The sequence below is a fragment of the Botrytis deweyae genome (assembly GCF_014898535.1).
Source record: "Botrytis deweyae strain B1 chromosome Unknown BDEW_011, whole genome shotgun sequence".
Taxonomy (NCBI): domain Eukaryota; kingdom Fungi; phylum Ascomycota; class Leotiomycetes; order Helotiales; family Sclerotiniaceae; genus Botrytis; species Botrytis deweyae.
In genome coordinates this window covers 781,079-804,711 of record NW_024066218.1, presented here as the reverse complement: position 1 = coordinate 804,711, position 23,633 = coordinate 781,079, and the positions used below count along the sequence as shown (strand labels likewise).

The 23,633-nt window shown below is 43.5% G+C and overlaps 3 protein-coding genes across 3 annotated transcripts; all 3 read right to left on the bottom strand.

Annotated features, from left to right (window-relative positions):
- Positions 1–701: 701 nt before the first annotated feature.
- On the bottom strand, positions 702–5,350 carry EAE98_005689 (uncharacterized protein; the record flags this gene model as incomplete). Its single annotated transcript, XM_038953311.1, has 4 exons — positions 702–733; positions 788–4,848; positions 4,896–5,159; positions 5,229–5,350. The coding sequence occupies 4 exons, from the start codon at positions 5,348–5,350 to the stop codon at positions 702–704; spliced, it is 4,479 nt and encodes a 1,492-aa protein (XP_038810412.1).
- A 7,045-nt stretch (positions 5,351–12,395) lies between these two features.
- Positions 12,396–17,698, bottom strand: EAE98_005688 (uncharacterized protein; the record flags this gene model as incomplete). Its single annotated transcript, XM_038953310.1, has 3 exons — positions 12,396–13,499; positions 13,549–17,213; positions 17,263–17,698. 3 exons carry the CDS (start codon positions 17,696–17,698, stop codon positions 12,396–12,398), a joined length of 5,205 nt encoding a protein of 1,734 aa, XP_038810411.1.
- Positions 17,699–20,807: 3,109 nt separating this feature from the next.
- On the bottom strand, positions 20,808–22,720 carry EAE98_005687 (uncharacterized protein; the record flags this gene model as incomplete). The annotated part of the gene is made up of 4 exons (XM_038953309.1): positions 20,808–21,576; positions 21,627–22,084; positions 22,143–22,474; positions 22,633–22,720. 4 exons carry the CDS (start codon positions 22,718–22,720, stop codon positions 20,808–20,810), a joined length of 1,647 nt encoding a protein of 548 aa, XP_038810410.1.
- Positions 22,721–23,633: the final 913 nt, after the last annotated feature.

Here is a 23,633-nt window from a genome sequence, read left to right as displayed (position 1 = left end):
CCCTCCCATTCCACCCCATCCAACTGTCCTGAAAGTCGTCCCCGAGACCTCTTGGGTATCCAGTCTACCGTCCTACCATCCTCCAATAATACATATTCATCCATTCATCCATCCCACGTAACTCCCATCATAAATCTTTTGACCCCCTTCCCCATCCTTCCTTCAAATTCTCTCGTCTAAAGTCACTTCCAACTCCTGATTCCCAATTTTCGCAAAAGTCAAACCCTCGCACGCTAAAAGTAGACCCGATCCAATAACATATCTTGATCATGCTTCAAAAGAAAAACATTCAATAGTTTAAAAAAAAGTTTGCATTGAGACCAGACCAACAAATGGGTCCAATGCAAAATGTAATATAGAAAAAAAGTATGGGTATAACCTCCTCTCCTTCCTCTGATATGCTAAACGAATTGATTGTTCGATGCTCATATAGTTATGAATTGATAATGGTATGTAGAAGATGACATTGTTCGTTTCCTTGGGGCCGCTCGCGTGGATGCAAGGTAATATACAAAAAGTCAAAAGGGTATTGAAAATTTGCTTGCTAATGCTGCACCTGAAAAATTCAAAGACGAAACAAATATCGTCGTTATTATGATTACAGTCGTGTTTTATGTAAATTCTTGTTGGTGATTATAGATACGTCTAGGGCACCTGTCCGAAGTCGTGTATGGCTCGTTGATTCAATGATTGATATTTGTCTAATCGAAGAATGATTCCTCGTCGACTAAACCTATAATCCTTTCGTCAATATACGTGATCGGTAGAAATTAAAAAAATTCCTTACGAGGATCATTCTCTTTCAATCTATTGGTAGATTTCTTCTGTCCCAACCCCATGCCCATATTGAACATGCTACTTTCTCTCCTCTTCGATCTAGAGGCCCCGTATTGCTGGTCATGGGAAGAAGCTCCTAGCGTATTGCCTCGACTACCATACTCAGGCCCAGCCATTGCGTTGAACCCAGCAAATCCTGGCCCTTGCTGACCAAAAGATTGCTGATTGAAGGATGGTGTTGGGAGATCCTGCTGAAATTTTTGGCGTCGAGGAGAGCGGATATCTTCAGGAGACAGAGCGGGAGCGGTAACCGTAACCTCCACAGGACGACGATCCTGGTCGTTAGGCTCATTTTCAAAGATGCCATCATATTGTTGCAAGAAAAGGGCAAAAACAGGAGCTGGAATATTGAGAGTTGGTGAGAATACAATCCCAACATTTCTAACCGTCATCTTGTTTACATCTGAATGATTGATGATGTTGATGAGGAAACCGGCCAGATACCTGAGCAGAATGTTGTTTGCTCGTGGTAGCCTGTGGACCAAACCATTGAGAGCACTGATTTTCTCATTTACGTCGTGAAGCTCTGTGACTGCAATAAATTCGAGGTGAAGTTCACGGGTCAATATAGTGGTTGGCAGCTCTCTCAAGTATAGCTTCAACAGAGAGGCCACAGCATGTATGTCATAGTACTGATCGTCAGTAACTAGGTTCACGTCTCCCTCGACATTAAAGCGTTCCCGAAGCTGTCTGATGACAACGTTGGACCCGCTCAATCTGAAAATTCCTTCTTCACCTGCAGCATTCTTCGCATCTAAGTATTCAATGCATCGATAAATAACTGCTGGAAGCTCAACTTGAACATCAGCTGGATGATTGTACCTCACAGCTTCAGTTAGTGGAGTTCCAAAGACTGGTCTAATTGGACCATGCTGATCGTAGGCCATCTGGGACAAATTATGATTTGACATATTGATTGACAAGTCTGGTAAATCTACCGATGGTCTTGGTTTTGAGCCAAATCCGAAAAAGCTACGTTTCTTCTGTTTGATTTTTTCGTCTGGGAGCAATGTCCCCGATTTATTTCCCCATGACCCAGCATCCTGAATTGGGTGGGCGTTCTTTGGACCAGAAATAGATTTCATGGATTGAGAGTGTGGGAATGACATGGGATCTCTTTCGTGGCCGTGACTTGGAGGCGACGGTGTGTCTGAGTTCTTCAATTTCGAGCCATGTGGTGCAGCGCCTTGCTTTGTCATATCATAGCCAATAGCACGAAGATCATTGTTCTCGCCAAGCTTTCCTTGAGCACTTCCCTTTCTTCTTCCATGTGGATGAGAGTTGCTTGAGCCAGAGCGAGCATGACTTGGACGACGATGCTCATCCTCATCTTTATAATCAACGTATCTAAGAAGAGCCTCGACCCATTCATCGCGTTCCTTATCGCTCTCCGCACACAAAACATGTCTCACAAGGCTAGAAGAATCTTTTCTCTTCGGCTCCAAAATCAAAAACGCGTGTCGATATTGATTGTCAACGTCATCACCTTCCCCTCGGGAAGATGGTGAGGCATCAGTCTGCTGGGATTGTTTTCCAATTTGAGCACCTTGAAGTTTGATGGTTCCTAGATGTTGTCCGCCAGGCGATTCATAATATTTGAACACTGGGCCGTCCAACACAAAGAATCGTGCTTTCCAACCTCCAAAGTTTTTACCTTTCTTGGTTAAATAGCCATTCTTTAAAGGTCTGCCACCTGGCCCAGTCTTCACAGGACTTTCGGAACCCGTATCACTACTTGGAGTCAGGTCATCGGCGTGTGGCTCCATCGTATTTGAGGACAAGTATCGACAGATCTCCAACGCAGATTTGGTATCCAGCTCCGTATTGAGGAGCTCATCAAGATAATGATCGAGCGCCGCACGCCTAGCATCTATCTTAGCTGGAGAATGACCACTGAAGAGATATTTATCCGGCGTCCTTGCTGTAAATGTAGGGCACTGTTTCAAGATCTGGTCTAATTGCACCAATGACGCCGAGTCTTTCTCCACTCTCCATAGTTCTTTTCCATCCGATCTCGCGAATACTGCAAGAGTGAAGACAGGATCAGTCTCTAGGTTGGCTGGAAACATCAGACTAGCTCTTGAAGGCTTCAAACGTGACGAAGCCACCTTCACATCTATTGAAGGTAAAGCATTTGGGGGAAGAAGTAGATCTGGGTATTCCTCGGTAACAAGTCCTCTATAAATCACATTTCCAGAATGACTGGAAGACGGAGAGTCACTTGGTCGCCTTCCTTGAACACTTTCATTGACTAGAGTTTCCTCAGATTTGAGAGTGTTGAGAGTCTCCTCAGATCTTTTACTGATTACCAGTGGTTGCGGGGAAACGAGAACTAAAGGTTCCGCACGGGGTGCATGAGGGGAACCAAGGGACATTGGAGTACCGGGAGGAAGAGGAATTGGCTGTCGTGGAGCTCGTGGTGATAATGGTATGGCACCTGGGAAAGCGCCCATTCCTCGAGGAGACAATGGAGGTGAAGCCATTGATGAGTGAGATGAGTTGTGCCTCGAGGACATACCCATCGGTCTTGGGCTTTGTGGCAAACCAGGACTCATCAATGGAGGAGACATCATCCCTGTCTTTGGAGGAGGTGATCTTGATGCATTCAACATACCCGCCAAGGAACCGGTACTCTCATCCGGTGGGGATCGAGCCCGCAAATGAGCATCTGGTGGTGAGATTGGAACAGTGGCTCGCGGGCTTAGAGGCATTGCTGGTATCATTTCTTTTGGTGTGGTTGATGCTGATTTTGGAGTTCCTTTAACGCTACCCTTCGAGCTCTTCTTCGAAAGGCTCCTTGCCTCAGCATCTCGTGCCGCTGCAATCTCTCGCACTCTATCATCCTCTTCTCTAGTCTTCCGTCGACCTCTATCAGGGAACGATGGGATCTCGTCAACCTCCAATATATCATCATAGTCCGAATCAGACTCTTCTTTCGTCTCCGAAGCCTGTCGTAAATGCGTACTAGGCCCAGTCTTTTTGCCAAGATTGAGTGGCGCCGGTGGAGCTTTTCTCGGCGGTGGAAATTTGGGAGATCCACGATCGACCTTTGGCAATGATTCCATGATTGCCATCGAAGGGCCTTGTGATGACATAGGCAGAGGGAGCGGTACTGTCGGTGGTGGTCCCCGTGGAGAATCCAAAGGGAGATTCCGTGAAGGTGGCACGCTTGCATTATATGGCATGTCACTGGACACCGCTTGGTTCTTCCTTTGAAGTTGAGATGCCTCAAATCCTAAGGGTGGAGAATCAGGATTGTATTGCTGAAAGGCATGCTTAGTCGGCGAAGGCATCTTCTGCTCGGCCTCGACCATATTAGATAGTCCCGGTGTTGCTAGTGCTGGAGGGGTAATTGGATACGGCGCTAGAGCACAATCCATGGGCGAATGTTGTGCTGGAGATTCATTCTTCGACCCATCGGAGTTCAAATGTCCGTCGATACTTTTTTGAACCGAGATCTCAGCGATCCTTGATTCTGAAGTCATCTCTCCCGATTCTGACGTTGGACCTTGTGTCGAATCTACAGGTGATGGATTCGCATTTTGTGTGAGATTCTCCTTCAGCTTTTTCCTGTACCGCTCCTTGTCTTTTAGGGCTCGCTCAAGGTCCTTGTTTAACCCCAAAATCATAGCCCTTTGTTTGTCTACCAAACGCCATAATTGTGAATTCTGTGCGGTTTGTGATTGCTTTTCTTTGATTAAATACTGTATAGCGGCCTCCGGCGACCCCGCTGCTTGAATGAGTTGTGCAACATCAAACTGCGGACTCAAGCCTTTAGAATCCTGCGAGTTTTTGTATGAATGTCCGCTGCTTGAGATCGAGGAAATAGCAGAGTCAATTGAGGAAGTTCGAGGAGGTTGTCGACCCATTTCGATACGATGTGCAGGTGTCGTAGATGCCATCGAAGGTGGTTTATCAGTAGGTGAGGTTGAGCCCACGTTTGCCAGGATAGGAGTTGAGACACTTCGTATCGGGGCATTCGAAGTCGTTTCCTGCAATGGTCGGCCGTATCTATTAGGAGTGAGTGAATTGATCAGACAAATGAAGTTAAGAAGTACCTCAAGTTGCCTGGTATCTGCGGTGGTTTGGCAGTGTGCTCAGAAGTATAGAAGTTCTTCTCCGTCGCTAATAAATCATCAAGGCGCTCTTTGGGCGATCGAGGCTCCTGCAGAGAACTCTGACTTGCTTTCGTACTTATGAAAGGATATTGATCGCCAGAACCTTTCGCAGAAAATGTGGTTCTCGTTGGAGTGACACTGGTTGAAGGTGATGTAGGAGTAGTACTGGTTTGTAACGGACTAGGAGCAGCCTTGCGCAGGGAACTAGAGCAAGTATGTGAGTGCCCGTAACGAGAAGTGGCTCAATATTGGAGGGAAGTGACTATAGCTTACCTATTGCGCGTTTCCAAGACAGGCGAAGAGGTATTTGGTGAGTGAGCAAGGTGAGTGCGACCAGTTGTGGGGCTTTCTTGTGGCAGATGATGAAGCTGCGTATCAGAAGGCCGTTCGGCCATCTCTTGCGAGAGCTGTGACATGGCCAGGTACGCTCGTCGGCTGCTGACACTCCTCAAGCTCGCTATGCATTCATACGCCGAAATGTTTTGGAGTCTGAAATCTGGATTGAGCAGTAATTGGACGCGGCGGTTTAGGACAAGGAAGAAGAGTGGCGCCTGTCGCTATTACTAGGTTCAGAGTTTCGAAATGCGTTGAGCGAGTCGATTGACGTCGCACATTTAGTAGAATTCGTTCAAAGCAATGGAATGGTGTACAAATGGGAAACTTGAGACCAGGGTGATGATGTATCGAGTTGGGTCCGGGCGCGCGGGAGATATTTTATTAGAGGAATTAACAAATACGTATTGACCTATTGACCTGTGGATGTCCTCTTGGGAGTGTATGGCAATTTGCGAATGGGTGAAGGGCGAGTTGTGAGTGGTAGATGAAATTGAGGAGATTGATAAAATAGGTAGGTATGTACAGAAAGAAGTGGTAGGAAGGAATACGATGTTATGAGAAGATTAATCCATCCATATAGAATTAGATATTATTAGTTGCATTCATTCATTTGCGTACTTGGAAATTCATATCAATCATATGACCTCACGTCAGCGAGATCCAGGCCAAATGAGGAGGAGACAGATTAATGGCGATGATATGATGAGATGGGAATAGTTTGTGAATAGTATGTAGGTATGTAGGTATGTAGATATGTAGATATGTAGGTAGATAGATAGATAGATATAGATGGGTGTAGGTGTAGGTATAGAAGTAGGTATAGAAGTAGGTATAGAAGTAGATGTAGATGTAGATGTAGATACGACGTAGCATGCAAGGAGGCGAGGTAGATACAAAGTAGATGAATGGATGAATGTAGAATGGATGTATCGTATCGTACGGAGTAGATATGTAGAACAGAAGCTAGAGAGGAGTAAGGACAGTAAAAAAATTGATTTGACGTTAGGCGATGAAAAGGAAAGTTCCATCTGTGTATTTTGATTGGTGGATACTGCAGATAGGTGGGTCTTGGCCATATATTACCTTGATATTATTGATGCCTTAGGCTATCTCATATGATTTTGAAGAGTTCTGTCGAGGTCTGTATTATTATTACCTACCTAGTATCTACCTACCCAGATGTACCTCGTCTATAAAAGCTCTTCAAAATCATTCCACTCAACTTATTTCAATCAACTTACATCAAATAAGAATAAGAATAAGAAATGAAAAAGTATATAGCAAGGTAAGTGTACGAACGGAGTATAGAATATGAGCTGAGGGGCCTTTTATAATTAGTATAATTACCTAGTTTGAATTTCTTTTCCCTTTCGCTCTCTCTCCCTGGACCTGGCAGCGTGGGTACGTACCTGGGTAGTATGGAAGCTTATTGTGAAGTGAATGATGAAGTTAGAGTGGCTCAATTGGCTCAGATGGCTTTCGAATGGTTGATTAGTTTTGCATGGATTCCTAACAGATGATGTATATGATGTTAATGTCTTGGGCACATGTAACCCTTGAAAAAGCTTTTCCAAGATTCTTTGGATCCAACTCGCATATATCACTACTCTGTAGGTGTTGTTGTCATGGGAAGAAGACTGCATATTATGTTGTCTAGAACCAGTATCTAACATCTCATATACAAGACCTGGTACCTCATATTCTCACAGGAATCTTACCATAAATGCAACAACTTTTGATACCATTAGACCCCAATGCCAATACCCCTTCATCAATTCGGCTATTATCTGCTACAGTAAGTAATTCTCTAGGTAACTCTATCGACTGTGACACATACAATGTACTAATAATATATCTACCAACTACTCAACATCACCAATACAATATGCGAAGTAATCGAAGAAAGTATATTACTCACACTATGAACATTACAACTCCTCACTACCCCCAAAAGAATTTCTTCAATACTTAATAACGTGCAATGCAGGAGGAAGAACTTGGTGCAGGTACCCAGTACATATCACAATACATGCATACCTACATACACATGCAGGTCTTATCAACACACCAATCCACTCTTGATTTCTCTGAACCGGGGCCTGGCTTTACAGAAGGAAAGAAGAGGTAAAGAAGAATGAATCTATTGAATCTATTGAATTAATTGAAACCTTACTTTTTCCTTTCCTTCCCTTTCCAGGTTATTTTTCCAAATTCGTTTTTCGTTATTAGTTGTCATATTGATACGACTGACATACATCACTTCATTACTCCCCCATCTCTCTCCCTTTCCCCTCTTCTCCCCCAAGTTCTCATGTCCCTCCCTCCCCTCCTCCATTTACCCCTCAGATCTTATCGAATCTAAAATAAGCCCCCAAGCCTCAAGTTCACAGCGTCTTCTGCAACCCGTGTCACCCCTTCCATGCACAGACATACGGACGGTCAGCTTGGGGTTAATAAATTAGAAAAGTCCCTCTTCCCATTTGTCCAAAGAAGGAGATGAAAGACAAAATAGTTTCACAAATTGAGTCATGATGGTACACTCCGTATAATATATATTCGTATCTAGGACAGAGGGTCAATGCTTTCGGTACTTGAGAGAGCCTGAGTTTCCACATGGGTATCTAGACAAATCCAAAATGTCACATTCATTGATATGTTCATTGCTATAAAAGACATCCTGTCAGCTGCCCGTGGATTCCGGGGACAGATTCATGCAAAGGGACTTCAATGAAGATTATGCCTCTCTACATACACAATGCATTTATCCATGATCAATACCCTTCTTCTATACGGTAATGATGGTACCCACAGCGTCTGTAGAGACGTCTCCGAAACATGAGAAACAAACCCCAAGTTTTATTTTCCGCCACAAGGAAAGCTCAGGGACAGTTTAGCCCCATGCTACTGGAGTACTGTCAAAATGAAGTCAATAGTTGCTCAACACAGCGCGAGTCTATATATAATAGCTCTTTACATTTCTCACCCCCAATTTCCAATATTGAGTATGTGTTCACACACCCTTTCGAAAAAGTCAAAATCCATCGTTGAATTCTCTCAAATCATCTAATTTTGCGAATGCATTGATGTGAGACTAGAATCCCATAGCCATCCCAAAATCCCTTTATCGCCAGTTGATAGGCGACTTTACACTATCGAACCCCCAAGGCTTAGGTGTAGTAGTTTAGTTGCATACAAAACCTAGTCAATCTGCACGCCTTCAATCCACCCCCCATAAACTAGGGGTATCATTGACGGCGAGCCAAGCATGACCACTCCAAAGACACTGTCAATTCTGAGCAAAGGCGGTGTGATTCACAAATTACTGGTAACGTGAACCAATTCGTTGATTCAAAAGGAGGGGATGGTGCCATTAATTACATAGGTAGAGAAGTTGAAAACCCTTCCTACCACACCAATACACTTCCACACACAAAGATTTGGTATCTTCCCCTGAGTGACGCTTTGAAACGTGTGTGGAGAGTTATTAGGTTCAGGATGATATTCTAATACTGGCGTTCATGCGGAGTTACCGTTCAAGGCGCAGGCGATCAATGCTTGAAGGACATCATGGTATTGTGCCTACTTAGGTGTGTACATATATGTATACAATATGTATGTATGTCAAGATGATATTCAACACACAAGACTGGAATAGAGCATACTGCATCTATTTTCTACAGCTCTCAACGGCAGTGCCGTTAGTACGCATTGCAGATGTATCTACCATCTTCTATTGGTCGACGGCAATTGAAATCCAGGCTGTGCCAATCTTCAAAGAAGAAGGTAACGATTAGCCACAATCACATATGAAACATTATCAATCACATCTCCAATCTTCCATCTCCATTGAATATCCTCCATTGCCTTACCCAGACATTGTTAATCATCCACATATCACTGCACTCTAATTTTCCCAGCGGTTAACACCCACACCAAAACAACCAACCAGATCCCACAATCCGCACCCTCACAACAAACTACCTTTCAGCTAAACCTCAAGTGAGGCTCAAAACACGGTCTCATGATGAAGAATACTAGGTATTACATTTCCAATTCACACGTTCTAGTGAATTGACTGAATCTAGTGGAACAAATCGGGTCTTCCTCGTTGTCATGTCGTGTACCTCTTATCAACAAAGCCAAGATGGGACAGGGAAAACTCTTCATGAAAATCCAAATTTTTCTTTCCTCTCCTTTCCTTTCCTCTCCTTGCTTTGATAACTACCTACCTACCTACTCAACCAATATCATTTCTAGATCCGATCCATCCACCCAGCTTCTGGAATCTCCGCAACCTTGTTTCTGAAGGTGTTCGGCAAGGGGCTTCAAATTTCATCCGTACCAAGGTAGATAGATACACGACCTTGAAACAATCCTCGAGATTTCTGCACTGCAACCATTTCTCCGATGTTCTCCTCCACTCCATAGCTAATTACTCTTGCTGTCTTTATCAATCTCCCCTTTGTTATTTCACCCACGCTCGTCATTCTCATCCGAACTACATCTAGTGAGCATTCAGTGACACTCACGAGCAACTCGAAGCAGACTCAGCTTGTATACAAGTCCCTGCTATATTGCATTGCATCTTCCTCCTGTTCATACTTTATACAAAACTATACTATAACCTTCACCTCACGGCAGCGAGAAAATCAAGAAACATTCTGCTTTCGCCAAAGACCATCCAACCAATATGTTTCCCCCAAATCACAATCGCAATGTTGTGATATCCACGGTGACTATCAATCTCCAGCAAACTGCTGTACCAATTTTCTTTATATAAAATACCGTACCGAGACACACATACGCGTGTACACCCTCAAAATGCAGTAAGTAGGTACACATCAAATCTCCTATTCCATTTCCTCTCCATTTCCAACCAATAGAATTCCTAACCCCTTTTTATTCTCGTTATACCATACCATACCATACCATACCATACCATACCATACCATACCATACCATACCATACCATACCATACCATACCATACCATACCATACCATACCATACCATACCATACCATACCATACCATACCATACCATACCATACCATACCATACCATACCATACCATACCATACCATACCATACCATACCATACCATACCATAATCAACCCAAATCAACCCAACCCAACGCATCACTCCAAACAAAAGTTCCAACAAAAGTTACAACTCAACCCCAAGTCCATCATAATCATAACACCGCTATAATATCTAATATCCAATATCCCATATCCCATATCTCATATCAAGCACACAATAATCTAGATCTATTCTACAAACACACCAAGTCCAGTCCCTGCATCCATCGATATAAATCACCAATATAAATCACCAATACAAACATAAATCTAAAAACAAACACAAATTCCCGATTCGCCATCTTAGAAACCAATACGTTTAATTCATTATTATGGATATCTTAATCTGTATCTATACTCCTCCTCGAATATAATACATAAATTCATACTCATGAGAGGAGATTTGTGATATAATTACTCTTTTTACTTACCCCCTCCCCCCTTATATCCCCTGAAATTATAATTGTAATTGAAGACTAAAGATTAAAGACAAAAGATCAAAGACTAAAGATCAAAGATACAAAATCACACATATACATGCATAAGTCAATCACAATATAACCCATCACAATACAACACAACACAATATCCATCCATCCATCTCAAAACCAAGTCCCCCTCAAATCCAATCCATCCCCCAATAAAAAAATACAAAAATACAAAAATATAAACATATAAACCATAAACATAAATCAATCTCACTCACTCACTCACTCACTCACTCACATCACATCACCCCAGCCACACCATCCAGATCACCGCACCACCCGGGCATCCTAGTTATGGATTTCTCCGACTCGCATCCCTCTTACTTATTATATTTACCCATGATATAGATTTATCCTTATTGATTTGTGGTTACGCTAGGGGTTATATATCTAAGTATATAGGTAGATATATAGATACTTTTCATACACAATATATCTAGAAATCCGTGATTAATGCATACCTATGCGTACCTATACAACTCATATCTGCAGATACCTAGGTATCCATACGTATATTTCACTTCACATTTATTATATTCCATCCCAATTTATCAAGCTCAATTCATCTTTATCAAGTATCAACTCAAACCTAGATACACAATCCACACAGCCCATACAGCCCACAGCCCATCAATCCCCAATCTCAATCTCAATCTCAATCTCAATCTCAATCTCAATCTCAATCTCAATCTCAATCTCAATCTCAATCTCAATCTCAATCTCAATCTCAATCTCAATCTCAATCTCAATCTCAATCTCAATATCAATCTCAATCTCACTCGGTACATACCGATGGGATCGCGCATCTGATATCGATTCGCTATTTCCTTAGTTTCCTCGCTACCTACACCCTGGCTACCTTTCCACCCATTTATTTGACTACCATCCATTTACCTCCCAACTACAGGTATCTCATCTCATCTCCTCCCATCCCATCCCAATCCAAATTTCCATCCATATACTTCGAGCATCTCTTCTAGGCTCAAAGACATGCATGATAACCGCACAACCAATTCTACAATAATAAGTTTCCTCATGCAGAATAAGAGGATGAGATATTAGAAGTTGCGAAGATTTCAATGAATATAAAGTGTGCTAGACATGAATTTCTAAAGATGAATGAGAAGAGAGGTAAAGAAAATTCACAATTTTCATCGACACTAAGTTGATCTCTGATGCAATGAACATTTATCTAACATTGGTATAACTCTTCAGGCTATGCTATGCTATGCTACGATATACCAATCCCATCTCTATCCACGCGAATTTATTAGAACCACCCCAGGAAAGTCCTTGGGCATGATCCATAACAATATTTATCAAATCATCATTAATCTAAAACTCATGAAAGATCTGTCGTAAACCCAACCCAGCCAAGCCCAGCCAGAAATCTCCCAAAAATGCTAGCCGCTATGCTGAAAAGCAATTCGAACCCAAGCTCCTGGAACTCCGAACCTATCCCTATACACATGCATGTAAAGCCGTGATTGAAAGTAAAGAAACGAAAGAAAATTCTCAAGAAATCAGAACCCCGCTTCATGTCGGCATTGGATTTATCCCACTACCGCCGCCGCCACCACCACTTCTACCATACTGAGCCATTATTGACCCTCTCGGCGCCGTGCTGGTTTTTCTGTTGCTCGCAGGTGCTCGCTTCTTTGTAACACCACTACTTGACCCTGCCCTACTTGAGGTCGAACCACCACTTTTTCGCCTGCTGTTAAAACGAGGTTTTGACTTGTTACCATTAGAGCCTTTTTGATACGATTTTTTAGATGATTCAGCTTGTGTTGGTTGGGTCCTTGGAACTTGGGCTGCTATCTCCATTCGCTCGTTGAATGCCTGCACTGCTGGATCGACTTGAAAGTACGGGGATGGCTCTTCCGATTGGTCTCCGTATTCATCTTCCATTCCACTATCTTCATCTTCGCTCACCAAGTTTACTATTAGATGGTTCTTATCTGTCTTGAAATTTGGATCCATCATCTGGTTATAATGCGATCTTCTCTCCTCTAACAACTTCAAAAATCGCTTGCCATACGAGGCTACATTATTTTCGTCAATTCCAGGTATTTGTGACATCAGAGTAGTATTTGTCGTCCAGCGAATTGCCATCTGTCTGAACTCAACCTCTGTGAAATAGGGCTTTCTGTGATTGTTCTTGTTCCTAAGAGATTCTTCCAGCATCTTAGCATCCCTAACGAAAGCAATCACAACATCTTGATGTACTGGATCCAACATTTCCATTTCCTCATCGACCGTGATTGGTGGCCCAATGCGACTAGTTTGTCTATTGCCGCGCATTGTTCTACTACTTCCCCTCGTCGGTTCGAAGTAATCCTCCTCCTCTGAGCTTTCAACACTGTCGGAAGCAGGAGGGTCGTGCTGTGGGTAGGTGCTTGGATGAAAATCGTCATCACTTATATCTTCATCTTCAACGTGTCGTTCTTTACCCTTTCTACTATAGCGACTTTGACTTTGAGTTATTGGCGAGGTAAGCAATGTAGACGGTGGTGGTGCTTGCTTTTTGGCTTTGCCTTTTGTGCTCTGGCGTGAAGCTGCGGCTGGCGACGTCGATATTCTAATTTGCAGGGGAAGCCTTAATTTTTTAGACATGTATAGCCTATGTTTTGGACCAAGCTAGAGGATTGATTAGTGTTTGCATACTGCAGAAGGGAGTTTCACTTACAAAAACAAAGTCATTGTGAAATCCACCCCTATTCTTGATGGCGCGGAACTGCAGACCTCCAAACTGGATGAGCTTCTCAATGAGTCGTTCAATCTCCGTCTTCCCCATATTTTTTAGTGAGCCAAACTCATCATGTTCGTGATGGCGTTCGGCTTTGATCTTTGCTAATGCCTTGCCTTCCAATACGGCTGAGAAATGACCAATAGCAAAATTGCCCTGAACTTTACCAACGAGACTGATCACTTTCCGAGCCTCGCTACTAAAATCGCGCTCTTCGTAAGTGTCATTGGAATTGCATGTATCACAATTACCACAATCTTCCCTCTTGAAAGTCTCACCAAAGTATTGTAGAAGCTGCACTCGGCGACAATCAATGCGGTTGTCACAAAATCGCACCATAGCTTCCAACATTTGACGCTGCTGGGTTTTGACATCTAGGCCACCTTCTCCCTTCTCAATCATCTTTTTATAGATTTGACTATCTTGAAACCCATAGTAGAGAAAGCACGCAGCCGGTTTGCCATCTCGACCAGCTCGACCAGTTTCCTGGTAATAACCTTCCAAAGTTTTGGGAAGGCAATAATGGATGACAAATCTCACATTTTGTTTGTCAATACCCATACCAAAGGCAATCGTTGCGACCACGACTTGGATACTTCCTAGTTGCCACTTGTGCTGGGTATCTTTCTTTTCTTCAGGCGTCATATGAGCATGGAAATGATGTGCTTTGATCCCTTGTTCCCGTAGCTTTTTAGCCACCTCTTCGCAATTGTCACGAGAGAGACAATATATGATTCCACTCTGATTTTTATAGTCGACAGAAAGCATTTTGGTTATCTCGCTAAACATTGCCGCCGTTGACCCTTTGCCTGTTTTACGTCGAACCTCATAGTAGATATTAGGTCGATTGAAACTTTGCTTTAACTGCTCACAGTTTTGCATCCCAAGGTTGTGGATCACATCCTGCTTTACTCTTTCTGTTGCAGTGGCAGTCAATGCAATAAATGGCACACCGGGATATCTCTCGCGAAGCTCGTGAAGGTTTTTATAGTCCGGGCGGAAGTCATGACCCCATTGACTCACACAATGAGCCTCATCTATAACAATGCGAGCAAGTCGTTTCTTGGCGTAAAGATCATCCAATTTTGATTGGATAGCATTGCTTTTGTTGATCATCTCTGGAGTGACGTATAGCAACTCGACAAATTGCTCTGGCTTCCTCTCGTTTAAAACATTAAACAATTGTTGTCTTGTCTCCTGAGTTGATTCACTATTGAACAGATATGCCTGAATGCGAAGTTTGTGGAGGTGATCTACCTGATCATGCATAAGTGCCAAAAGAGGAGAAACCACAATTGTAACACCCTTCGTTTTGCCCGATTGTACAATTGCAGGCAATTGATAACACAAGGATTTTCCGCCACCAGTTGGCATCAATATGAATGCATCACGCCCAGCTAGGGTAGCATTGATTGCTTCCAGCTGGTTATGTCGAAAGCCTTTTAAGCGAAAACGATCCTTTAGTGCCTTTTTGACATCATTAGACCACGCATGACTGTACATATCTGTCCGCGAAGAGTCCACAACTGAATACATATCTTTTGGTTTGTCTGACTTCAGGCTACCACGCTTTGAACTTCTCGATGGGTCTCGTGATGCGTCTTTAAAAGATGAGTTGAGAGATAATCTTGTTGAAGATGGCTTGAAAGAGTTACTTTGCTCAACTTTATGTGTCAAATCAAGAATAGCTTCATCGTCATCATCATCGAAATCCCCGTAATCTTCTTCTGCCTCTGCCAAATTCTCGTCAAATTGCTCGTCAGCTGCTTTAGTCCCTTTCGTAAAATCCTCCTCGTCTTCAAGCAGCCTGAGAAGGTCCTCGTCAGCACCGTAGTCTGCCGGCGAAGGCTCTCTGTGAAAGTCAGGCCTTTTCACAGAATTGTCAGGCCTCGAGTAATTACTGGCAGGAATCATTGATCTGGCAGGCGACGTATGTCTCATTGAAGATGGTGGAGCATAACGAGGCTCTTGTTCCCTTGACTTACCAGGATTCTGATAGTTAGATGGTGTGCGCTCTTGCGTGGAACATCTCGTTGCACCAGATGATTGATGTGAAAGAGACGGCATCTGGGTCTGTAGAACGACTTGTCCACTCGCACCCGCACTGGAAGCATGGGTGGAAAGCGGAGTCCTTGTAGACGGAATAGACCCAAACCCATAGTTTATTGCGCCAGAAGCATCTAATAAACGCCAGCATTCTTTCTTTTTCTCCAACAGTTCACTAGTCAGCAACTCAGACTCTCCATTATTTTCACCTTTAAAATATAAATTTTTTAAGGCATCAGTTGTTTTTGTAGCCAGATCCTGGAGTCCTTGCAAAGTCTCCGCAAGAGCTTCAAAGGCCTTTTTCTGGTCCAGCATAGATTTTCGCTCGGCTACTATGTCTGCCGGAGGATGCTCACCATCCTCAAGATAGACTTGAAGTGCCTCAAAATTCTGGTTGAGAAGATTGTCCAGATGTTTCTGAAAAGGTGTAAGTGCCGTTGGATCCTTCAGATACAAGCCCACGATTCTTTTTTCTTCGAAGCCTAAAGAAACCGTTGAGGCCTGACTCGAACCTCGTTGGGGTAAAGTCTGTGAAGCCATATATTTTGTAGGAGAATCCTGTTGGAAAGGAGATGGCTCGTTCTCTTGGCGGAATGATGCATTTTGTGATATCGGCTGTAGTGGGCTAGTAAATCTCTTCTTGGCGGGAGTTACTTCACTGTTCTCGTGCATTTGAATTTTGGGCGTTGTATGATTTTCTGCCGTGCTACGGATTCCTTTCGATATTTTTATCGATGGTGGGCAAGGCGAGCAGCTCACTCTCGCCTCTACCTCTGACGGGATGTCGTCGTCGTCGGAGTCAAAAATTTCTTTCTTAAGCCTACGATGTGTGAGGGGTGACGGGGTCCTTGTTGCTCGCTTTTCACGACTTTTAAAAGCAGGAGACGCTTGTACTTGAACCGGCGAAACATGCCGTACATTAAGAGGTGTAACACGTTTCTGGGAGCTGATCGTGGGAACAGGGGTCGTTCCCCGCGTTGGTCTTCTATCCATAACAGTATCCTCCGAATTTTGTCGGCTTCGAATCTTAGATTTCGCACGTTCGCCCTGAGAAATCATTTCTCCAACCATATCAACCTCTTCCAATAAATCCAGATCAGGGTATTCCTCTACTGTTCTGCGTGGGACAATTGTCCGTTGAGAGTCGGGAAGGCTATCTCGAAACGACGGCCCTGGCATTTCCAGTTCGTCGATGTCCATAAATGAATCGTGTTGCTCGTCTTGCAATTCTGTTGCGTGTACTGGTGGTACTTTCTTAGCCTTTCGAGGAGACTGTAACATAGATAATTCCTCACTCTTCCGTTTCTTCGCCCGCTTCAAAGGTTCCGGTCTGGATGCTGACCTCTCATCCCACAAAGTAACGGAAGCATCTTCAAAGGCTTCCACTGTACTAGAAGAGTTTACGATAGGAGCTCCATTGATCATATCATCCCCGGTAAGATCTATTGATTCCACATTGTCGAAATTGACTCTGCTTTTTGGCAATGGAGCCGGGCGAGGAGTTGGGCGAGGAGTTAGACCTCTCGGTTCTCTTGTAGATATGGGTTTGGAAGGCGTGCCTAGTAAAATCAGTCTATGAACCAAATTGAATCGCTTTCATTTACATACCATTTTGATTACATTGTAGCTTGTAGCTTCTTGTAAGGGAGGAACTGGCCGTGGAAGAAGGGGTTCCGAGTTGTTGATTTTGACTCATGAGACTTGGCCTAGTCGTCTTTCGCGCTGATGTGAGTTTTCCCATTTCCGGATCTGCCAATTCATCCCCAGGCACTGGTGTAGATTGTATTATCGGAGTAAGCATACGAGGACGAGGTGGGTGTGAATTCGCCACAACATTGGAGATTTCTTCGACTCGGCGATTTCGAATCGGAGCAATCGGTGTATTTCTTATTTCTTGTGCGATATCTTCCCCTTCGAAAATCTCCAAATTCGCGAGTCCTGGTTCAATGGTATCTGCAAATGCAGGAATTTGAACTCTGGCGGGGGTAGTAACTTTGTTTTTAATCAACCAAGAAATATGACTTTGAAGATTATGTCGAGTCATGAGGAGTGAATATAGTACTGAGTTTTTGGTAGCTCCATTGGTATCTGATGTCAATTTCGCTTTGGAAAGTCGATGAAGATCATAAAATTGCTAGGTGCAACAGTAGACAGGCAATATGTTGATGTTTTGCGACATCGCGATAACAAACGCGTATTGTCGCGTCATTTAGCGTCATCATGTGACACCCCGCAAATAGCTTAATCTTGGCTGGAATTCAATTTTTTGTCACTCGTGCCATCAAATTATTGGTTAAAGGGTACCGCCGGGCAGCGACTTTTGCAGATACCTTATTGCTTCTTTACGGCAGTGTTGTAACCAGTCATGTTGGAAACTTTCGATAGAAGCCTATCAGCGACTCAGATTCCGTTTGCATCGACTTGGACTTTACCAGCAGTCGGGATGTCGCAATGCCAGCTTGATGGGTAGCGGGTACTTGCCTCCAATGTACTTCCTCGATGCAAAAAGAACAAACGGATATCACGATGTGGCGGTTTCGTAACTTATCATGCTTACTTAACAGCACCGAAGGAAAGGTTTCAACTATGGATGTACAATGCCACAAGGTAGTTTCCACCAACAATCATTGTACTAAGTGAATATCATAAGAAATCCGTCACTTCTGAAGATGATACAGTAACAAATTCTCCATTCAGTGATGGCATATTGTAGGCACATTATGAGTTCTGCTCGGCCAGTATCAAGTGTTCTGCCAAGATCACTTAAGCCTCCCTACGATATCAAGACTATCACCGCTATTTGCGTACATCGGTCCGTCTCGTCATCAATCTCAGTGGCTACCTAAGAAGCTTGCCGGGAAGTTGCAGAGTGTACCAGGTCCGAATTTGAGATCAAATCACTGGACTTCTATGACTAGATGTAAGGTATACATTAGACAGTGCATGTATGCAACAAACAGAGGCTTCGCCTCTACAAATACTCAATATTGGATGAAGCATACTTGGAGATCAAACTAGCGTTGTGTCTTAAACATTTCAATGTCCAAACTCTTGAAGGTTTTGTTCAATATTCCGTCCTATTCTCAACGTCTCTTTCTTATTGTCTATTTAAGTGCTCGTTTGCGAAATATATCGAGGAAGTTCCTCATGCACGCAAGAATATTGGAATGCACACTATCTCAGGTATATGAAACATTTTTTGAAATATGGATTTATATCCCCTTGGAATGTACATAGCTGAATCTTCGTGCCACATTCTTCTTCTTCGCGTGTCCGCGAGTATCAGTGTATATACACCGCATTCTTTCGCATTCTTACCACAAAGTCAAATGAAACATGACTTTCGACATGTACACATCGATTACTTGATCCCCTCGCCAATCATATCGATCTGAAATAACAAGTGCTTATGAAATAATACAAATGCCAGACCATTACCATGCCGATATCTCGCCCAAAAAGACACCAAAATTAACGTTATTTGAGTTTCCCCTATTTCAATACCACCGAAAAAGCAATACATGAGCTTCGTTAGAGTTTAAATACATTTGAAACTTTATCTCAATTGATATACCGGTTTCAATATCATTCTACACTCGCCCGTGGTATGTAGTATTTTTGGTGCGCTTAGCGAGATCACCTTGACCTCCAACCTTCAACCTCCAACCTATTTCCACACTTCCACCACTTACCGATAACACAGCCACACATAATCATCAGAACTGTCATAGAGTCTTCCAAACCAAATCAACCGCAGTTCAGAAACTCCAAAAATCTTCTTATCAAGCCAAGAATCCACAAGCTCTCCCCAAGCAGTGCCCAAGCATTCACAGCCCCCGCCAACATCCCCAAGCACCAAAACTCATCCATCAATCTTCCACATAGTAACCGTCTCGGATCAACACCCCTCTCAACTTCCCATCCATACTACCTACACATCTCAATCTCCCCACGATCTCCTTATCGCACCCATCACCACTTTCCAATCCCCAATCCCCAAGCAACAAATCCCCGAGTCCGTGCGCACACCACCCATCCGGCCCAACCCGCCTTGCATCCCTCTCACTGATAAGCATGCATGCATGCATATACTATACCACACCACACCACACACCACACAGCATCACCACCCTCAGCAACCCTTATCTCTCTCCTCTCCATCCTTACTCTCCTTCCCAAATCCTTATCTCCACACCCCATATCCCACATCCCTGTTTACATCCTTCCCTTCCCTGTCTTCCCTGTCTTCCCTCCCTTCCCTCCCTCCTTCCTTCCATGCATCCCTCAATCTCCGTCCCATGCACATACATCCATCCATCCATCCATCCATACATACATACATACATACATGCACCCCAAATTCCCACCGGAGATTTACTCCTGCTGGGTACGATGCGCGCGATCACTTGCATCATATGCAGACCAGCACGGGTGTGATGGATGTGATTTCGATTGTGATTGTGATGTCATGATGGGGAAACATGTTAAAACTGACGTCAAACATTCAAGCTGTTGACGTCGCTGCTATTTCCAGATTTCGGATTTCCCAGGATTTCATAAGACAAGTTCCAGTGGGTAGTATAAGATCCAGCGAGACTAGTATTTAAGTAAACAGCATTATAGAATAGATGGATGGTAAATAGCGGCAGCTCATTCAATAGATCTTTATATCCACTTACACGCCTGGCGATTTATGTAGTTCCGGTTCTAGAACAGGTCTATTTAGTATGGATACGGATTTCACAACATCCTCGTCTTTAGGTCACATTCATTACAGATAGGATCGAACTTTTTTTACACCAACAAGTATGTAGACTGATAATATATTCGTCTCATTTCCACCTCATCAATAGTTACTTACATCCCTCTTACATCCGTTCTATATACAATAAATCTTCTTTCAAGTTTTAACACTATCCACGCGAATATTTTTGGAATCAAATAATCCCACCCACCAAACCATATGGAGTACATATTTTCCTTGCCCCGGTCCACTCATCATCCCAAAACATAAACATGCCTGAAAAAGAAAATAGATATCTCATAACCAAGTTTCCCGCACTCAACTCCTCGCAATATAGCAATCGTGTCGTATCCAAAGAATTCCAAAAAACCCCCTCCCAATATTATTTATTTTGTGTCCAAAGCCCTATTCAGTTGTTTTGTGCCTCTCTCGCCAAAGCAGCCTTCTCTTTATCTGTTGCCGCAATTCCGTGTCTGTCACCCATAATCATATTATGAGAATGTCCCGCCCTTGCATCCGCTTCACTTCCACTGTTTCTTCCGCTCCCCGGTGCATGTCCCGTAATCATATCTGAATGTCCGGTTATCATGTCCGAGTGTTCTGGAATACCGTGACGATCCTCGGGGTTTACATTACTTTCCACGTTTTCTGGTTCATCTTTTGCGGGTGTCCAGGCAAGGTAGTCACGTCTTACCTCAACGTAATCGTATGCGAATTCGCCGAGTTGATCGTCGTCCATACCAAGGAGTTCAGCTTCTTCTGAGGCGCGGAGATGGAGACCGGGGATATAATTAATGATGATAGCGAGAAGGGCGGAAACGACGAAGGAATAGGCGGTACAGGCGACAATATAGGCGACTTGAATGTAGAGTTGTTTGTAATTGTGATTGAGCCAGCCGCCGGTAATGACTCCGGTGTTGACACCGTCAAGACCGATTATGTAGTCTGCAGCAAACAAAGCGTTGAAAATTAGTCCGACGACACCAGCCATGCCGTGCTCAGCTAACACATCCATGGAGTCGTCAATGCGGATCCAGAACTTAATTTTGGTGCTGTAATTGCAGACGATACCGGTGACAATGCCAAGGATGACGGAGGCCCAAGGAGGAATGAATCCGGATGTGGGTGTGGCGGCTACAAGACCAGAGATACAGCCTGAACACCAACCTACCATGGACCTATTTTTTATCAGTATGAAGGTTTTTAGAATGGTTGAAAGAATGCTGACCATTTTCTCGCGAGTCTCCAATCCAACAGACACCAGGTAATACTTCCAAACATGGCTGCCAAACACGAGTTCCAGCAGGCCATGACAGCTCTCAAATTGGCTCCAAAAGCACTTCCTCCGTTGAATCCTAACCATCCAAACCACAGTAAAATCGTACCCAAGGTAATCAACGAGACGTTATGTGGTCTGAAATTCAACATCATCTTTTCCTGTCTCTTGCCCAAGACCATCGAATATGCAAGCGCGGACATACCCGAAACGATCTCGACTGGTCCACCACCCGCATAATCGAGAACACCATATTTGAATCCCCAACCGTTGACATTCCATACCCAGCATGCGACTGGACAGTACACGATAGTAGCCCAGAAGAATATGAATACCATCATAGGAACCAAACGACCTCGTTCAGCGACAGCTCCCACGACAATTGCGGCAGTTGTTGCGCAGAATTGTAACTGAATTCCAATCATTAGCTCTCCCTCTCCTGCAAAACCTAGACCAAAAATCACATACCTGATAAAAACTATACAACAACTCAGGAATCAAAGGACTTCCTGGACTTGGCGTACCCAGAGTATTCATCAGACCGAAATGCTTCAAGTTCCCAATATAGCCATTTGTAGCCGTCGAACTAAAAGCCAGAGAGTAACCCCAGAAATACCATTGGAAAACTATTATAGAAAAGGCACCCATACAGGCCCATATCATCGAGAGCGCAGACTTTCGACGTGCGAGACCGGAGTATAGAAAGCCCAGACCGGGGGGCATTAGTAGAACCATACATGATGCTACGATGATAAAAGCTTGATCACCCGGATCGAACCATTGATTTAAATTGACGACGGCTAATTTGGGAATTGAATGTTAGTTTATGTTTTTGCATTGTGAAGGGGTTGAGGATTGAGGTTGTTGAACGGATTGAGATGAGAGAGGCATGCGGAATGTGTAAATTGCGGAGGTACAATTTGGTACTCGAAGATTCGAAGAAGAGATGGAAACATACCACTATCGCCACCATTGGCTCCGGTACCATTATAATTTGCAGGAGCTCCAACATAGCCATAATTGGGATAATATTCGTTACTCGACATCGTTATTAAATTTCAAAATTTCCTTCAATTGCCCTTTCTGTCGGCCTCTTCTTCCCTCGAGATTCCCTTTGTGTCGAGGTGTTGGACAGGGAATGCCTTCAGAATGGCGTAGAATTCGTTTTTCGTTGGACCAGGATAGATGTTGGCGATTTCGGAAGAGGAGGAGAATGCGATTGATATTCGAATGATAAAGGAGTTGTTTTGGTCACAACTGAGAAAGAATTGGTGGTTTGGGTAGTTTTACAACTATTGATGTTGTCTCACTACCTAATCCGGAGATAATTGAGAGGTAGATTGAGAGCAGAGTTGAGTATCAAGAATGTCCTTGATACTAGCTAGGTAGATGGTGAACAAGAAAGACCGGACAAAGTTGCAAAACAATCAAACAATCGCAAATCCAAAAGATTAAAGAAATTAATCTCGAATAATGGAATCAGAGAAGAATTGCTAGAAATCGGGACTGTTCTTTCCTTTAGTACTTTTCGACTAAGATGGTGGAGCTCTTCCGCTTTTAAAAATACGGAACATGGGAATTCTAGTCCGCATGGCAAGTGGCAGCTATAAAACCTTATAGTTATGATACCCACATACACATACACTTACGGATGAGGAACGCCTTGGACAAGCATCTTCAAGAAACCACAAGTACCAAGCCATGCATCCATGTTATGGATATGGAGGGATATATACCAAGAGATCGGATAATTATACCAACTTTACTCAAAGATCGAGCATCCATCCATCCATCCATCCATCCATCCATCCATCCATCCATCCATCCATCCATCCATTCAATATGGCTTACAACATACGTAGCGACCAAGGGAGCTAGGTACTCTGACCCAAAGGATCTATCTGTCGGTTATTCCGTCTAGCAAAATATATCTGAACAGTACAGATAAACTTGGTTATA